Below are 17,199 nucleotides of genomic sequence, written 5' to 3'. Positions count from 1 at the left end.
GGGTTTGCTTGCACTTCTGAAAACATCTACCGCTATAATGGTCGAACGCTGAGGCTTAACACAGTATTATTGCAGTCACTCCCATGCTAACATTGCATCATTGCATTTTCATAGCAACTCTCATACCAGTAATATGATATACCCTAAACAATTCACTTTATTGGACCCTCTGTTCAAATCTATTTCTTCTGTGATTGCATATTTGTTTTATTAGCATACATTGGGAATGATAGTATTACTCACTTATGACCAAAACATGAGTGAGTTATATGAGTAATCACAAATGTGCATCAAATTTGTTCTAAGTGTATAGCAATAAAATCTTTGTGCTGCCGTATGACATCATATATTTTGTTAAAGCTCCACTGTAGAAAGAAAAAAAAAATTAAAACATTTTTAAAGTTGCAGACTGGTACAGTTTTGGTGTTTACATCTCTAAATACTTCAAGATCATTATCATGCCACCACTTTATACAGACTTCTTTGACATACTGGTGGAGATATCCATGTCAGGTATCTGGCTTTTCCAAGCTACCAAATGTTGGCCCATTCCTGATCCCTCCCACCCACTCTGAAATCAGTGCGAGAACGGTTTGACCGATCATGCCAAACTACTGCCAGGCATAATGAACCAGCAGATTTTGTGTGAAGTAATGTGCTTCCAGTTTATTTTTTGTTTTTCCTCCTTCCTCATCTCTGAAATAAGATAACTGGGAAATTTACTGCTAATTATCATGGGTGAGACTCATTGTATAAATAGAAAAGGAGTACTTGTGGCACCTTAGAGATTAACCAATTTATTTGAGCATAAGCTTTCGTGAGCTACAGCTCACTTCATCGGATGCATACTGTGGAAAATACAGAAGATGCTTTTATACATACAAACCATGAAAAAAGGGTGTTTACCACTACAAAAGGTTTTCTCTCCCCCCACCCCACTCTCTTGCTGGAAATAGCTTATCTAAAGTGATCACTCTCCTTACAATGTGTATGATAACCAAGGTGGACCATTTCCAGCACAAATCCAGGGTTTAACAAGAACGCCTGGGGGGGGCGGGGGCGGTAGGAAAAAACAAGGGGAAATAGGTTACCTTGCATAATGACTTAGCCACTCCCAGTCTCTATTCAAGCCTAAGTTAATTGTATCCAATTTGCAAATGAATTCCAATTCAACAGTCTCTCGCTGGAGTCTGGATTTGAAGTTTTTCTGTTGTAATATCGCAACTTTAGGGTTAGGGTTAAGATCTCTCTCAAGCATTCTTACAACTACAATACCCACCTGCGGAAGTGAAGAAACAGATTGATAGAGCCAGAAGAGTTCCCAGAAGTCACCTACTACAGGACAGGCCTAACAAAGAAAATAACAGAACGCCACTAGCCGTCACCTTCAGCCCCCAACTAAAACCCCTCCAACTCATTAAGGATCTACAACCTATCCTGAAGGATGACCCAACACTCTCACAAATCTTGGGAGACAGGCCAGTCCTTGCCTACAGACAGCCCCTCAACCTGAAGCAAATACTCACCAGCAACCACATACCACACAACAGAACCACTAACCCAGGAACCTGTCCTTGCAACAAAGCCCATTGCCAACTGTGCCCACATATCTATTCAGGGGACACCATCACAGGGCCTAATAACATCAGCCACACTATCAGAGGCTCATTCACCTGCACATCTACCAATGTGATATATGCCATCATGTGCCAGCAATGCCCCTCTGCTATGTACATTGGTCAAACTGGACAGTCTCTATGTAAAAGAATAAATGGACACAAATCAAATGTCAAGAATTATAACATTCATAAACCAGTCGGAGAACACTTCAATCTCTCTGGTCACGCGATTACAGACATGAAAGTTGCAATATTACAACAGAAAAAGGAGAGTGATCGCTTTAGATAAGCTATTACCAACAGGAGAGTGGGTTTGTGTGTGTGGAAAGGGGGGGGGGGGGAAACCTGGATTTGTGCTGGAAATGGCCCACCTTGATTATCATACACATTGTAAGGAGAGTGATCACTTTAGATAAGCTATTACCAGCAGGAGAGTGGGGAGAGAAAACCTTTTGTAGTGGTAAACACCGATGGTGTTTTTCATGGTTTGTATGTATAAAAGCATCTTTTGTATTTTCCACAGTATGCATCCGATAAAGTGAGCTGTAGCTCACGAAAGCTTATGCTCAAATAAATTGGTTCGTCTCTAAGGTGCCACAAGTACTCCTTTTCTTTTTGTGAATACAGACTAACACGGCTGTTACTCTCAAATCTGTCATTGTATAAATAGCCTTTTTTTAAAATAACTTTAGGATTGAAATTGCTGCCAATCACAGGAGTAGTGTTGTGGTGATGATATTTTTATCTATTTATCAATAATGTAATGGCAAGTGGAGAGCTGATGTGTTTGAGTTGGGATGAAAAATGTATAGTGTATTCTTTTTTTAAATACTTCTTATTAAGGCAAAATTGCAGTACAACATTTACATACTATATTGTACATTGCTTATTACTTATTCAGGATCAGGTTAATATTCAAAGAACCTGGCTAAAGATTCTGGCTTTCTGGCTGCAGAGCCCTCCATCTCTGAGTACACTAAAAAGAGTGACCAAATTTTGAAATACCCATCCTCTTTTTGGTGCGTCTCTTATGTATGTACATGGTGTGAAAGCTTGTCCATTACAAGGACAGTCCATATTTTACTATACCACAGTTACGTAGGAGGGGAAGTCCCATACTTCCAGTCATGTACTATTCAGAGTCTTGCTGCAAACATTTTTTTTTAAATGAAAGAGTCCAATGCCTTATTAAAAGCAGGTTGTTTTTCAGATGTGGCCTTTCAAGCTATCGCTGATAAAAGAAATCCTGTCATGGACAGCAGGATAATTTAAGCTGTGTCTCGTTTGATAAAGAAATCACTGTGTGCATAAGGCTGTGGAATTTCATATTGTATTTATTCATATTTAATTTTTAATACATATTTCCAGTTCAGTCATGCCCAGGATTTAGAAATACAGTAATAACAGCTAAAATTAGGTCTTTGCCTTTTTCATGAAAGCAATTCTAAATGTGCATATTTCTGCTTTGGAATATTATGGAGTGCTGTTTGGACTGCAAAGGGGAAAATGAGTTAACTGTGAGCAGTGACTTCTCTATTGGTTAATATCATGTTGGCCAAGATCTTGCCTTCTGATTATATGTAGTGAGTTCTTCTAGCTTTTCAGTAGGTTATGGTAATCATCCTTTAGAACAGACAAGTACAGTTTTAGTTATCTCTGTCACAGTTTGGGGCAACTGAACCTGTACTCCCTGTCTGTATTAAGCTTCTGACTTCCTGATATTAATGTTCCTGCTCTTCTTCTCTCTCATGCTGGCACTCCTCTCTCCCCTTGTGCTGGCGCTGTTCCTCCCGGTCCACAAACTACTGGATTTGCAGACACACTTGCCGTTTCTCCTACTCTGTTGATCTCTCTGGTTCATGCTGATGTTTCACCAGTCCTTCTGCCCTCCCTGCAACTCCTTGGTAGCTGGGGAAATTGCAGCTTGTTTGCTTTTGACTGAGTGCGCAAGTCATCAGCTCATTTCTGTTTCCACCACTCTTCATGTCTCTTCCTACAATGTTGTCACTGAGCTTACAGTCTATACAACCTATTCCATTTTTAAAATAAGCAATGTTTCTCTGGGTAGAAAATTGAGAGAAAAATCATAAAATGAAAATCTGTAAATACAGTGGATTTGTCTAACCACAAACAAAAGCACTACTAGTTAAGTTCAAAGGCTGCCTAGCAAAGTAGAGTGTATTAATGACAGTGGGTGAAATTCTGGCTCCTTTGAAGACAATGGCAAAAGTCCCCTTGATTTCAATACAGCCAGCACTTAACTTTTCAGCAATGTGGAGTTTGTTTGTTTTTTCTCCTCTCAGAAAGCTTGTTTACAGCCTGATTTTCCATCATTAAAGTCAACGGGACCTTTGCAATTAACTTAAATGGGCATTGCATCAAGACCTGAGGCTGTTAGTAAATTCCAGCATCTTCCAGTGTGCCCTGTCTCAGCAGAGCAAAGCATCTTTCCTGCTCCTCCTCCTCTTCTTCTTTCTTCTTCTTCTCTCCTATTGTCTGTAAATCCTGAATTGACGTGACCATCTTTTCTTTCATTTCAGTACACCTACAATAAAACAACATTTTCTTCCTGTCATACAATCTAAGTCCAATCCTGTATATGCTTATTTGCAAAAGTAGTCATTACTCAAGTGATCATTTATTTGTATAAGGAGTTTTATAGGCATTTGTTACTGTGTTGTCTATTGGCTTCTTGTTCCCTATCCTTTTCAATTCTTTCTGAATACTGAATTGCGTTAATAAACCCACCCCCCCTCAAAAGAGTTTAATCAAAGGAAAGCAGCTGGCTGGTGCCTCACACAACATTTCATTAGCCTCTGTTGATTGATTCTGATGCCCCTCGGAAAGACTACTTCACTCCAGTGCAATTAGAAATAATCCCTGTATCCAGGATAATTGTCATATACAATAACATACAGAACACCATATTAAATTACCCAAGACTTATACACAGTGCAATTCATATGTGATGAAAGAAGTTCCCAAAGGTGTCTGCTATAAATTTTCACTAAAAACAGGGAGTCCTCGAGTTATATATGTTGATGTAGGTGAAGAGGGAAAAATAAATCATGCAGGAGATCAAAGTTTTCAAAAATCTTTGAAATCTCTCTCTTTTTGGCAGCCAATTGTAGTCAGGGTGTAGAAGGGAGGAAGCAAATCACACAGTTCTCAGGCCACCTTCACTGGTGCTACCAGAGGCTTTGTGTGTTTTTTATCCTGTCCAGCCCAGCGTTTAGAGAGATGTGCTTTCCAAGCAAGCTAAAAAGTGGATGTCTGTGGCAGGGAAAGTGGAAAAACTGTGTTTTTTCAGTGAAACCAAAAGACAACCTTATCTTTAAAATGTTAAGGAATACTGATCAAAAAACCCCCACAGTGCTCTAGAGCTCTCTATCCTCTTAGAGTTCCCTATGTCACCTTTATGCTGAGTCTCCATTGACTTCTTAGGATAAGAAGAGTGTGTGAGTTAATCACTTGTTGGGGTTTCCTTCACTTTGATTAAACACTTTTGAAGGATGTAGGGAAAACCATGTGTATGTTTATGAAATATAGATGGACTTCCCATTAACTTCAGTGGCAGCAAGTGAGGCCAAAGCAGAACATTCTTTTGAAAATCCTATTCTTTTTCTCTCTTCAGGTCAGCAAGGCAACACGTTTCTTTTAACAGTGCTGTAACTATTCCCATTAATTAATATGGTCTCAGAAATGTCTGATATCTTCCAGCCGAATAATATGAGGTTTTACCTATAGTCTTTACACAGGAGATGTATATGGAGGATGGGGGACAGAGGGAGGGGGGATAAAGATGCAAGACTGTAAAACACACAGACATGTTAAGTTCACAGTGGATTTAGCTTGGTTTTCTAATAAATCTGAAATCTGATAATGCAGTCGATTCAGACTTTATATTTAAAAACCCACACATGTCATGCCATTTTGTTACCAGTTTTGGATTTTAGTAGGTATATTTAAATGTAACCAAATGGCTATTAATTAGCACTGTTGGAGTTTCTTCAACTATTTATAACTTTTTTCTTTCTTTTTCTTTTTTGGGCCCAGAATCTGATGAAGAGGAGCCAACTTCAGCAGGTAAGAGAATCTTATGATTTAATCATATTAACCACTATAGAAGGTTCTAGGTTTAATTTTAACCAAGGTGCTCTCCAAAGTATGACTCCATGGTAAATGCCTTTGAATTTAGGACTAGTTGTTAATTCACTACAGCATCAATGCTTTTCCTCCTATTTGGTTCCTCCTTTTGACAGTTCTTTGGTTTATATTGGAAACGTTAGGTGTGCCTAGACTTATTTCAAAAGAACTGATTGACAAATAATTAAGATATTTGACAATATACTTGCAGAGTCTCGTTTGGAAACTCCCTGAATGTTGTTCCAGGATACAAATTTGTTGCTTACCCTTCTGACTAAGCTTAACTACCTCAAATTAATCGGGAATCCATTAATTTGATATTTAAAAAACTTGAATACACACAAGCTTAGTAATAATTCTAGTATATATGAAGAAACATTAGTAGCATGTTCAGAAGAAACAAAGGGCCTAGGGTAGCAGAAAATAAATTGTAGGGACGAATGAGAGGTAGAGAGGGAGGATGTGTACAGGGGTTAGAGCAGTAGTATAGGGCCTGATCTACATTATAGACAAAGCTACATCAGCTAGGAGTGTCAAAAAGTCACACACCCCTAGCTGAAGTATCTATGCTGGCAAAACTTTCTAGTGTAGATGTAAATATAATGACAGAAGAGTGCCTTGGTAAGCATAGCTAATGTCGTTTGGACAGATGCCAGCTATGCCAGCTGAACACCTCCTTCTCTGTGCATGTGCTATCTCTCCACTAGGGGGCTTTGTTGACATAGCTATGTGAGCCTAGGCTCTGTAAGTACAAACATGACCCAGGACTTGGGACACCTGGTCTAAGTCCTTGCTCTGCCACTGACTTCCTGTCTGACCTTGGGAAAGTCACTTAGCCCCGCCGAGATTCAGTTCACCATCTGTAAGATTGGGGAAATAGTGCTTCTCCCTCGAGTACCCGACCTCACAGGGGTGTTGTGAGGAAAATACATTAAAGGTTGTGAGGTGCTCAAATGCTATGATATTGAGGGAAATATAAATAATTAAGAGGGGGAATAAGAGTGAGAAAGGTAAAAGGTGAGCAGAGAGGGAGAATAAGCAAGAAAGGTACTGAAAAGTGGGAAGAGGGAAAGGAGGCAGCTGAAGTTGCTTAATAAAAGGAGATAGTGTCAGAGATTAAACAAACTGTGCAAGAGCAAAAGTATGAAGGATATTGGAAAGAAGAGTCTGGATAAGAGAACCTGAAATTGCTTAAACATGTTTAAAGATATTTTTAAATCATTTTTAAAAGTTCCAGCCTTCTGAGAATCCATTGTAGAAGGACCCTTCAGCATTAAAATTTTGTTTAATATATCTTAATAAGCAGCTATTACATATTTTCAAATAAAATAAATGTCAAAAGCAGACATAGCTATTAAAGTCAAAAGCTATTAAAACCATTGTCGTGCAACCCACACACCTTCTGGGTGTGGTGTTCTGTCTCATCTAGTGGCACCGAGACCACTTAGAGAGTGTTAAATGAGTCTGCTTAGAGCCTTAGCTAACAGCCGATTGGCTGTAGAGGCTCATCCAGTAAGCTCCAGAGGTCCCAGGTTCAATCCCGCCTGCCAATGACTGGGGTCGGTCGGCATTACAGTTCCAATTTTTGCATTAGAAATTGAAGCATTCATATTGAACCTTCTGCAACTGTCTTAGCTATGCTTCCCCCCACCCCCCGCACACCACTAGTATGCTGTGAGTTTGTGGGCATAAACATACACATATCTACACAATATAGAGCTAGCTTGTGCCAGCTAGTGCATAATATAGAGCAGACACTCCCACAAGTAGTCCCATTGCAAAAATTCCTACCAGGCATATGAATTAAGAGGAAAAAAAACACAATGCTCTCAACTCACTTGCTAAAAAGACCAGATAGAGAGCATCTTCGAGTGCTGCTAGATCTGCTAAATGGGATTTCCTGGGTCTCAGAGCACCCTAAAAAATTATGTACTCGACTCCCCAGTAGCACCACAGAAGAGTATAATTTGAGAGGGGTTTTTTGTTTTTGTTTTGCTCTCCACTGTAACACTGTGCCCTTCATCAGTATTTTGGAAAGTTTCTTCCAAATAAAATTTGTGTTCGATAGAACTGAGCTCATAATTTTCAATGAATGGTGTGTGTGTGTGAGAGAGAGAGAGAGAGAAATTTAGCTGCTTTTTTTGCTGGTGGAATATCCCTATGCAATTCACAAGTTCCTTGAATTAATTCATTATTTATTAATATTTTTGCAAACTTCCGTGAATATATTTCACTTGATTAAATGGTCACAAATATTTGAAATGTTTCAACCTGAAACTATGTTGCTTAGTTGTGGTCAAATAAGTGGCACAGTGTTTTGTGCATTCTGGGAGTGCCTAGGAATCTCAGGGCCTGGGGAAATTTACCAGCATTACTTTATTGGTATAATTATATTGTTACAGTCATACTGGTATAACTCTCAACATGGACACTTACACCGAATAACAGTGGCCTCTTTGTGGGACATAAGCTTAGCTGAAAAAAGCCACTGTTATTCCAAGTAAGTGTATCCACATGAGGTGTTACTCTGGTACAATTGTGATATAATTATACTGGTATAGTAATGCTAGTAAATTTCCCCATGTAGACAAAGCTATGGACCAGGACTCCTTGTGCTAGATGCTGCATAGACACAAAACATTATATTGTTTCTGTTCCATGGTCTGGATAAGTGCACAAATGTTTCTGGTACAAATTCTTCCAACAGGTGAGTTCACAATTTGGGTTGAAATACTCTTACTGTAAACATTTGTGCCAGTAAAACTCAGCTACTCCAAGTATTCACAAAAAGTATATATACAAGGAGAACAAACCTGACCCAAACAAATGCATTTTAAAATTTGAATGAATATAATGGAAACAGTTTGCATTATCCACTCTGGTTGTACTGCTAGATATATCGTGTCATGCTTCAGGTCCTGATCCAGCAAAGCTCTCTCTGATCAGAAGGGACCACCAGAACATCCAATCTGACCTGCTCTATATCACAGGCTACCAACACCAGCCAGCACTGTGACACTAAACCCAGCAACCAAAATTAGACCAAAGTTTTAGAGTCCAGATGAGACAAAACTATTATGTGCCACAGGCAAGGGATAGGGTGATCCTGGCAAATGATCCACAGTTTATGCTACAAAGGAAGGAGGGAAAGCCGCAAGGTCACATAAGGCAACACTAAACTTTAAGTCTGTGATTGGTCCCACTGACTCTGTAAGCAGGTGCTTAATTGGGGCCTTAAACAGGAAGCAGTGAATCTGTGGTCCAGAAGCTCAGTGTAAATTGTGACAAAAAAATACTCCATCTTGTTCCTAAGGAAGCCAAAATCAAAACTCTCATAGACCTCAATGGGTGTAAGATTAGGCCCAGTCTTCTAACCTTCTTTACGTAGTGCTATTATATGAAAATAAACTTGAAATTAAGAGAAAAAAGCCTCTCATATATGTGTTGCTTGTTCAAAGAAATTATTCCAGGGTTTCTCCTATTATGCATAGAATGAAAATATTCTTTATCTAAATGTTAATTTATACCCTGAAATGGACTAAACAATTTGAGATCTTTGGAAGCTTTTTAATTTATAGTTTCTGTTCATTTTGCTTTAAGATATGACCAGATGGTATTGTTCTGAAAGTAATAGATTGCAACATTCTTATGGAAGTGTTGTTAATACAATTATTTTCCCAGCTTTTATTGGCATTTAGAACTCTGTGTTCTGCATAAATCAAATAATCCTTCCCTATAATACCACTTTTGGGACTCAAAACATTTTTCTTCTTGATGAAAGATGCATGTTATATAGATTTATATTAGGGGCTGATCCTAAGCCTACTGCAGTAAATGGGAGTCTTTCCATTGACTTCAGCTGGAATTGGATCAGACTCTCAAAGAAGGAAGCTTTCTAAAGAGAGAGAGTTAAACTTCTTTCAGGTACTGGAAGTTTCTTCTGAAGCTCAAGTGTTTTCTTTCTCTACAAAGAATGCTTGTTCTTTACATTTTTCATCTAGTTTGTGGTACTTGTTTTGGAGGAGTATAATTAACATTATGATGCCAGGGGAGTAAAGTTAACATGGAAGTGATTTTGGAGGATTGTAAGGACATTTTCATAATTGCAAGGCTCAGGGGTAATCATTTATCATTCAAAATCATAAGTATCTTAGATTGTACTCTGAATACTTTTCTTCAGGTATGATGTTGGAATTTTGTAGAACAAGGACAATGCCGTCAATCACAAAAGGTGGAAAGATACAGGTTAACCCAGAGGCAGATTTGAGTACGGGCTTCTTTATTGCGATACTTGTTCCCCTGGACAATTGTCCAGTAAGCACTGGATTAATTACATCACACTCATTTTATTTAAGTTTAACATGTAAATGCCTACATCATTTACAATGCCCCCAAAAACCTTATTAAGTAATAGAAACGCCCATACTGTTAGTATGCCCACTGTTAGTATGCCCATTACGCATGTCATACAAGCATTTTTACTTTGAAAATACATTTCTTTGCAACAGTCTTTTGCCATAAATCTCCCTCATCAGCAGTTCTCAGATGAGGGTGGAAGGGGCCATGACCCAGAGCTCGCTTATGAATTTGGGAAAGGAAGGGAGGAGGAAATAACACTTCTTTCTTCAAAAGGTATCCTTTAGATCCCTGCATTTCTTATGCAGCTGCAACCCTTATCAATGAGGAGGGATGGGAAAGGGATAACACTTTATTTATTAAGCAAAGGAATAGTGCATGCCTGTGTCTACTCCCTGATATCATGCCAACACACTCGCGGTTTTCCATGTCTTTATTTAACCCTTACATATCCCAACACATTGCATAGTTGGGGAAAAAAAGGACAACTGATAAATAGCAATGCTAATACAAATAGCCATCCATACTTTTCCCCAAATGATACCTTTCTTGAAGCAGTAATATGGTGTAGATCAAGGATATGTATCTGAATCTTGTTGATATTTTATTGAGCTTATGCGTATTGTCATGATTAGATATTTCTAATGCCATAGTGATGGTCATTAGTGTGACGGGTTGGACTGCCATTTTGGGTTGCCACCTGATCTACTGGGATTTCACTGAGCCTGCCTGCTCCACTAGCCTGGGCTTCCTCTCCCTGTTTTGCTGAATTAGGCTCTCTGGCCTCTGGCAGCACGCATGCACAGGTAGGAACGCACCAGCTGTAGAATCACACAGAGTCTGCAAACAGCTCTCTATGAGAAGACTCAGCTAGGAAATTGCCCAGCACTCAAGTGCAGCATCCATCTGGAAAGTACACCCAAAATAATATGGTCTTGCACTGTAGAGAGATTTATACAACGTAAGCTCATAAATTTGCCCCCTCCCTCGATGTGGAGGAAGATATGCACAACTTCTCCCCTCCCCCCCTGCCACATTAGAAATTCCACAAACTGGGTTTAATAATAAGCAAAACCAAGTTTATTAACTATAAAAGGCAGGTTTTACGTGATTATAAGGGATAGCAAAGAGAACAAGGCAGATTACTAAGCAAATAAAACAAAACACGCATACTAAGCTTAAGATCTTAGAGACTGGTTTCAAGAAGTAATTTCTCACCCTAAATGTTGTTTTAGGCAAGTTGCAGAGTTTCTGTAGCTTAGAGTTCCAGGTATTTCTCTTTACAGAGTATACTCCTCTGTCTCAGTCTTGACTCAACCCTTGCCTTTCCCACAGCTCAGTTCCTTTGTCTGTTCAGGTACTTTCAGCAGTCTTTCTCCTTGGGCAGGAAGGCAATGGAGAAGATTTTTTTCTTACTGTTTTCCTTACTCCCCAGCCTTAAATAGAATTTACATAAGGCAGGAAGCCTTTGTTTCCAGTGAAAAAGTACCAGCAATGTTCAAGATGGCACTTTTTACCAGGTGACATTATCACCTGACCTTGCAGTGTCAAAGCAACCATGAAACCAGAATTATTTGCAATGTACACAGGAAGGAACTCCCGGAAGATGGGGGAATCCACATCTTTGAAGACTCATTGTCTTTTTCCTAATGGCCCATTGAGGCTGATGGCCTGTTGTCTGGTGGGTGTCTCTCAAATACACACAGAGTTGTAATTCGTTTCAGAGTGGTAGCCGTGTTAGTCTGTATCAGCAAAAAAAAAAAAGGAGTCCTTGTGACACCTTAGAGACTAACAAATTTATTTGGGCATAAGCTTTCATGGGCTAGAACCCACTTCATCAGAATTGTTACATAGTCAATATTCCTGACTTTAGATACAGAAATGATACATGCATACAAATTGGATAATCACATTCAGTAAATTATAACCTCTCTGATGATATCTTAGAAGACCCATTTTGCATAAAATATATCTCTTATGCCATATCCATATCATAAGCATATTTCCATAAATATTATGGGTTGTAACATCACAATTAGGGAATTTTTTTTCCATTTGATCAGCAGGATAAAATGATAATCCTGGATTCTACATTTCATGATGGAGTTCGGCTCTCAGCATCCAAGACACACTGGCTTTTTGCATGTAAGCCCATCAGAAGTGTATAGTCACTGAATTTTACCCTGGCCAGTGGCCATTATTACAGCCTATGTGAAAGGATTAGTATCTTTATAATCCTCAAATAATAGGTGTCTTGTCTGTTCTTAAATGAGTCTATATCTAGAGAAATGACATTTCAAAATATTTATGTGGCATCATTGTTTTGGTTATGTAGGCAATGAACTAAATGGGCTCTTCTCAGCTGCGAAGGAGCTTACGCTTTTCTGTAAGACACAGCTTCCAGTCTCAACATTTTTTGAAAATATCTGATTGGTTTGTAAGGATAACTTTCAAGCTAAATCCTTTTTGGTTTTGACAGCATTTTTGTGTCCTTTCTCTGTAGAAATGCTTTAAAGTTCTGGAACAGCTTCTATCACATTCTGGGTTAGCTTGGTGCCTAGTTTTATCTCAGATATCTGTGAATCCTTTCTTTTGAACCACTTCCGTGAATTCAAACATAGTTACTGTTTTCATCTGCATTTCTGACTGCTATTTTTTTCTCCCCCAATTATGGAAAGACAGCTAGAAAAATCTTCTCTGAGGTGCTTTCTAAAAGACACCACCTCTCCTAGTGTACAGCCATGAGTGTGAGTCTCTCCTAGTGGCTTCTTTAACTTGGAGGCCTCTGCACTGTGATAATTTATATCCGAGAACAGTTTGTCTATATCAGCTGCTGCTGGATGACCTGCTTATATGAAGCTTTGTATCTCAAAATGTTCATCCTAGATTAATGTGTTTCCTCTCCTCCCCCTAAGGCTTAACATCTTATTTCCCTGAATATGGAATGGTTTCTGACAATATCAAAGTATAATTTCTTCAAAGCAAGATGAGAGATGGCACAGATAAACATGCTTCACTTCGTTCACCTGCTTTTACTCCTTTACTTAGAATGCAGAAATAATGCATTCCCTCTTTCTCTTCAAAATCATTACTCTGAACCAAGAACAGTCTTTGTTGTTGTTGTCAATGAACAATCTACTCTTTTTAAAAGCCGAGGATAGTAGGCAATTGGCGCTTAATGTTCATACACATGGAATATGCAAATATATTAGGCACCTCATAAGAGTGAAAGATGCTTTAAAGTTTAGACTTGATGTTGTTTTTAATGGAGTAGAGATGCAGGATAGAAAGTAATAATACCTTCCACTGGATGTAATGCATTTAATCTTCAAAATGATTCATAAACAAATATTACCTAATCCTCACAACAGCTCTGTGATGTAGGTATTTAGGTACAGATGGATACTGTGACGGGGCAAGGCCAGATGGCTATAGAAAAGTAATGGGAGATAGATATATTCGCTCCAGGCTAAACAAATCCCTGGTACCAGGCTAAGTGAAATGGAAGCTGCTGCAGGTCAATTAAGACGCCTGGGGCCAATTAAGAACTTTCCAGAAGGCAGGGAGAATGCTAGGTTGATTGGGACACCTGAAGCCAATCAGGGGCTGGCTGAAACTAGTTAAAAGCCTCCCAGTCAGTCAGGTGCATGTCAGGAGCTATGGAAGGAAGTTGTGCTGTTGGAGAGGCTGAGTAGTACACACCATATCAGGCACAAGGAAGGAGGCCCTGAGGTAAGGGTGAAGTGGAGCTTGAGGAAGTGAGGGTTGCTGTGGGGGAAGTAGCCCGGGGAATTGTACATGTCGTGTTTCTAAAAGGTGAGCTACCATAGCTGATATTATTAGGGTCCCTGGGCCGGAGCCTAGAGTAGAGGGTGGGCCCGGGCTCCCCCCACCACCACCATCTTTGCCCCCTGATTAATCACTGAGACTGGGAGACAACAGAGACTGTGCAAGGAAGGATAACTTCTCCTCACTTCCCTTGCTGGCTTATGATGAAAATGGCTCAGTAGACTGTGACCCTTGTCTCTAGAGAAAGAAGGGTTACGTGGAGGGTCACAGTGAGCCTCTGAGGCTAGCGAAATCCGCCACAAAACACGGGACCCATGGAGGCAAGGACAGAGCTTTGTCCCAATACATAACAGCATTATTTATAACTGTTAAGTGGAACCTGTTGGGAAAGCCTTCATTTTTTGATACTGTTTTGCGGTATGGATTCTTTTTCCTTCCTTATTTCTAATTTTAACTTTTGTAAACTTTAACATCAGTTGACAAGAGCAAACTAAAATGTATAGAAGGTCCTTGTAGAGAAATCCAGCAAGCATGGGAAATGTCTATGGGGTCTGAAATAAGAAAGGATAACTGACCCAGCACAGAACTGAATACAGAAAAAGGAGTAAAAGGGTTAGAACAGAAAAAAAAAAAAAACCCCACCCAAAAAACAGCAGATGGTTCAGAACAAAATAAAAAGGCAGTAACAGAGACAGGATTTATAGTGGGAAACAAAAAAATAGCAATAGACATAGGAGAAGCTAAAGGGCTAGACCTCATACAACAGTACCTGACTTGGTGAAAAGTCACATTGCACTCTGAAAATATTTCCAGTATTCAATGTGAGTAAAGGTGGCAGAATCAGCCTCAAGGTAAGAAAAAAGTTTAACAGAAGATATGAAAATAAAGTTAACAGAGACATTATTAAACCCTGCTACTTCAGAATTCACCACAGCATTGTTCTGGATGGGACTCTAGACTTCTCCCAGGTGCATCTTATTAGAGTTCAGCAACCAAAGTGAACAACATGTGAACAATGTGTGAACAACAGTTTCGAAGAACAACAGTTATGAGAAGGTGAGTAACCATTTTTCTTCTTCGAGTGACTGTTCACATCAATTCCAATCAGATGACTCCCAAGCTCTAATCCGGAGGTGGGGTCGGAGTTAAGGAATCGCTGACTGGAGCACCGCTCTGCCGAATGCCGCATCATCTCTGGAATACTCAGTGATAGCATAGTGAGTGGTGAACGTATACACCGATGACCACGTTGCCATTCTGCAGATCTCCTGAATGGTGATCTGGGCCAGGAAAGCCGCTGATGAGGCTTGCGCCCTGGTGGAGTGTGCCGTAATAGCTGGGGCTGGGACTTTAGCCAGCTCGTCGCATGTGCAGGTGCAGTCCATGATCCAGGAAGAAATGTGTTGGAAAGAAACTGGGAGCCCTTTCATCCAGTCTGCCACCGCAATGAACAGCTGGTTCGATTTCCTGAAAGGTTTAGTGCTCTCGATGTAGAATGATAGTGCACGCCGGACATGCAATGAGTGAAGCTTCTGCTCCTGTGCACTGTTATGAGGCTTAGGACAGAAGACTGGTAGAAAAATGTCTTGGCTAGTATGAAATTGGGACACCACCTTGGGAAGGAAGGCTGGGTGAGGCCTGAGTTGCACCTTGTCTTTGTGGAAGACCATGTAGGGTGGGTCGGACACCCTCCTAGCCGATGTGATGGCGACCAGGAATGCCACCTTCCACGACAAATACAGAAGGGAGCAAGTCACCAATTGTTCAAAAGGGGGCCCCATTAGCCTGGAGAGGACCAGATTGAGGTCCCATGCAGGCACAGGTCATCGAGTCTGTGGATATAATCTTTCCAGGCACTTGAGGAAATGCCCTACAATGGTGAACATGGAATGCCCAAACTCTGCCAGGTGGAAGGCTGAACTAGCAGCAAGGTGTACCCTGAGGGATGATCCTGTTAGGCCCTGTTGTTTCAGATGCAGGAGGTAATCCAGGATGAGTGGTATAGGCGACTGGATTGGAGGTGTGCAATGCTGGGCACACCAGCAAGTGAACCTCTTTCACTTAGTTAGGTAGATGGTTTCCTACTGCCGAGGAGAACCTGCCTTACCAGTTTCAAGAACAGGAGATCCAGGGGATTTAACTATGAAGCTTCCACGCGGTGAGATGGAGGGACCTGAGGTCTGGGTGGTGAAGGCAACTGTGGTCCTGGGTGATGAGATCTGGGTAAAGCGGTAGCAGGATTGGGGTGTCCACGGACAGCTCCAGAAGCATGGTGTACCAATGTTGGCGTAGCCATGCTGGGGCCAACAGAATTATTTCTGCTTTGTCTATGTGAATCTTGAGCAGTACCTTGTGTTAGAGTGGGACGAGTGGAAAGGCATACACAAGACGGTCCCCCCAGGGTAGCATGAACACATCCAAGGTCGAGCTTGGGCTGTGTTTCTGGAAGGAACGTTGGGCACTTTCTGTTGCTCTGTGTGGCAAAGAGATCTACCTGGGGAACCCCCCACACACCTTTGGAAGGTGCAATATATGACATCTGGACAGATGAGCCACTCGTGTTTGCAAAATGACCTGCTGAAGTGATCCGCTCATTCATTCTGTATTCCCGGGAGATATGACACCTCCAGGTGAATGGAGTGGGCTATGCAAAACCCCCATAGCTGAAGGGCTTCGCAACATATGGGGGAGAAATGGGCTCTGTCCTGTTCATTGATGTAAAACATGGCAATGGTGTTGTTGGTCATTGCCACTCACTGCCTTGTAGTAGGGACAGGAAGGTCTGGCAGGCTTGTCACGTCGCTCTGAGCCCCTTGATATTCATATGGAGTGAGAACTCGTTCTGCGACCATATGCCTTCCATTCAGAGATCTCCCAGGTGAATGCCCCAACCCACTAGGGACAGAGAGGGTTACTAGGGACAGAGAGGGTTGTGGGCTGTTGAAGGGGACTTCCTTGCTCACCAACCAAGGGTCGAGCCACCATCGGAGGGACTTGAGTACTTGCTCTGGCACAGTGACCACTGAGTCCAGTCTGTCACGCCCTGGGCAGTAGACCAGTGTAAGCCATACTTGTAGAGGTCTGAGCCTCAGTCTGGCATGTTGGACCACGTAAGTGAAGGCTGACAGTGACAAGTGGCCGAGGAGACTCCAGCATCCCCTTGCTGTAGTGGTCGGGTACCACCTGAGGTTTTGAATAATGTTGGTTATGGCTTAGAACTGGGTCTCTGGCAGGAACACCCTTGCCTGTACCGAGTCCAGCTCTGCTCCAATGAATTTTATTCTTTGGG

The 17,199-nt window shown here is 40.9% G+C and overlaps 1 protein-coding gene across 1 annotated transcript in view; it reads left to right on the top strand.

Annotated features, from left to right (window-relative positions):
* EDIL3 (EGF like repeats and discoidin domains 3) overlaps positions 1 to 17,199 on the top strand; it is a 389,385-nt gene that overhangs the window by 137,449 nt on the left and 234,737 nt on the right. The window contains exon 3 of the mRNA XM_048849644.2: positions 5,676 to 5,705. Coding sequence (XP_048705601.2) covers positions 5,676 to 5,705 — 30 coding nt within the window. The remainder of the gene's footprint in view (positions 1 to 5,675; positions 5,706 to 17,199) is intronic.

This window comes from Caretta caretta, chromosome 5 (assembly GCF_965140235.1).
Source record: "Caretta caretta isolate rCarCar2 chromosome 5, rCarCar1.hap1, whole genome shotgun sequence".
NCBI lineage: Eukaryota > Metazoa > Chordata > Testudines > Cheloniidae > Caretta > Caretta caretta.
The sequence above is the reverse complement of the archived record's forward strand: the minus strand, read 5'-3'. Positions and strand labels throughout refer to the sequence as shown.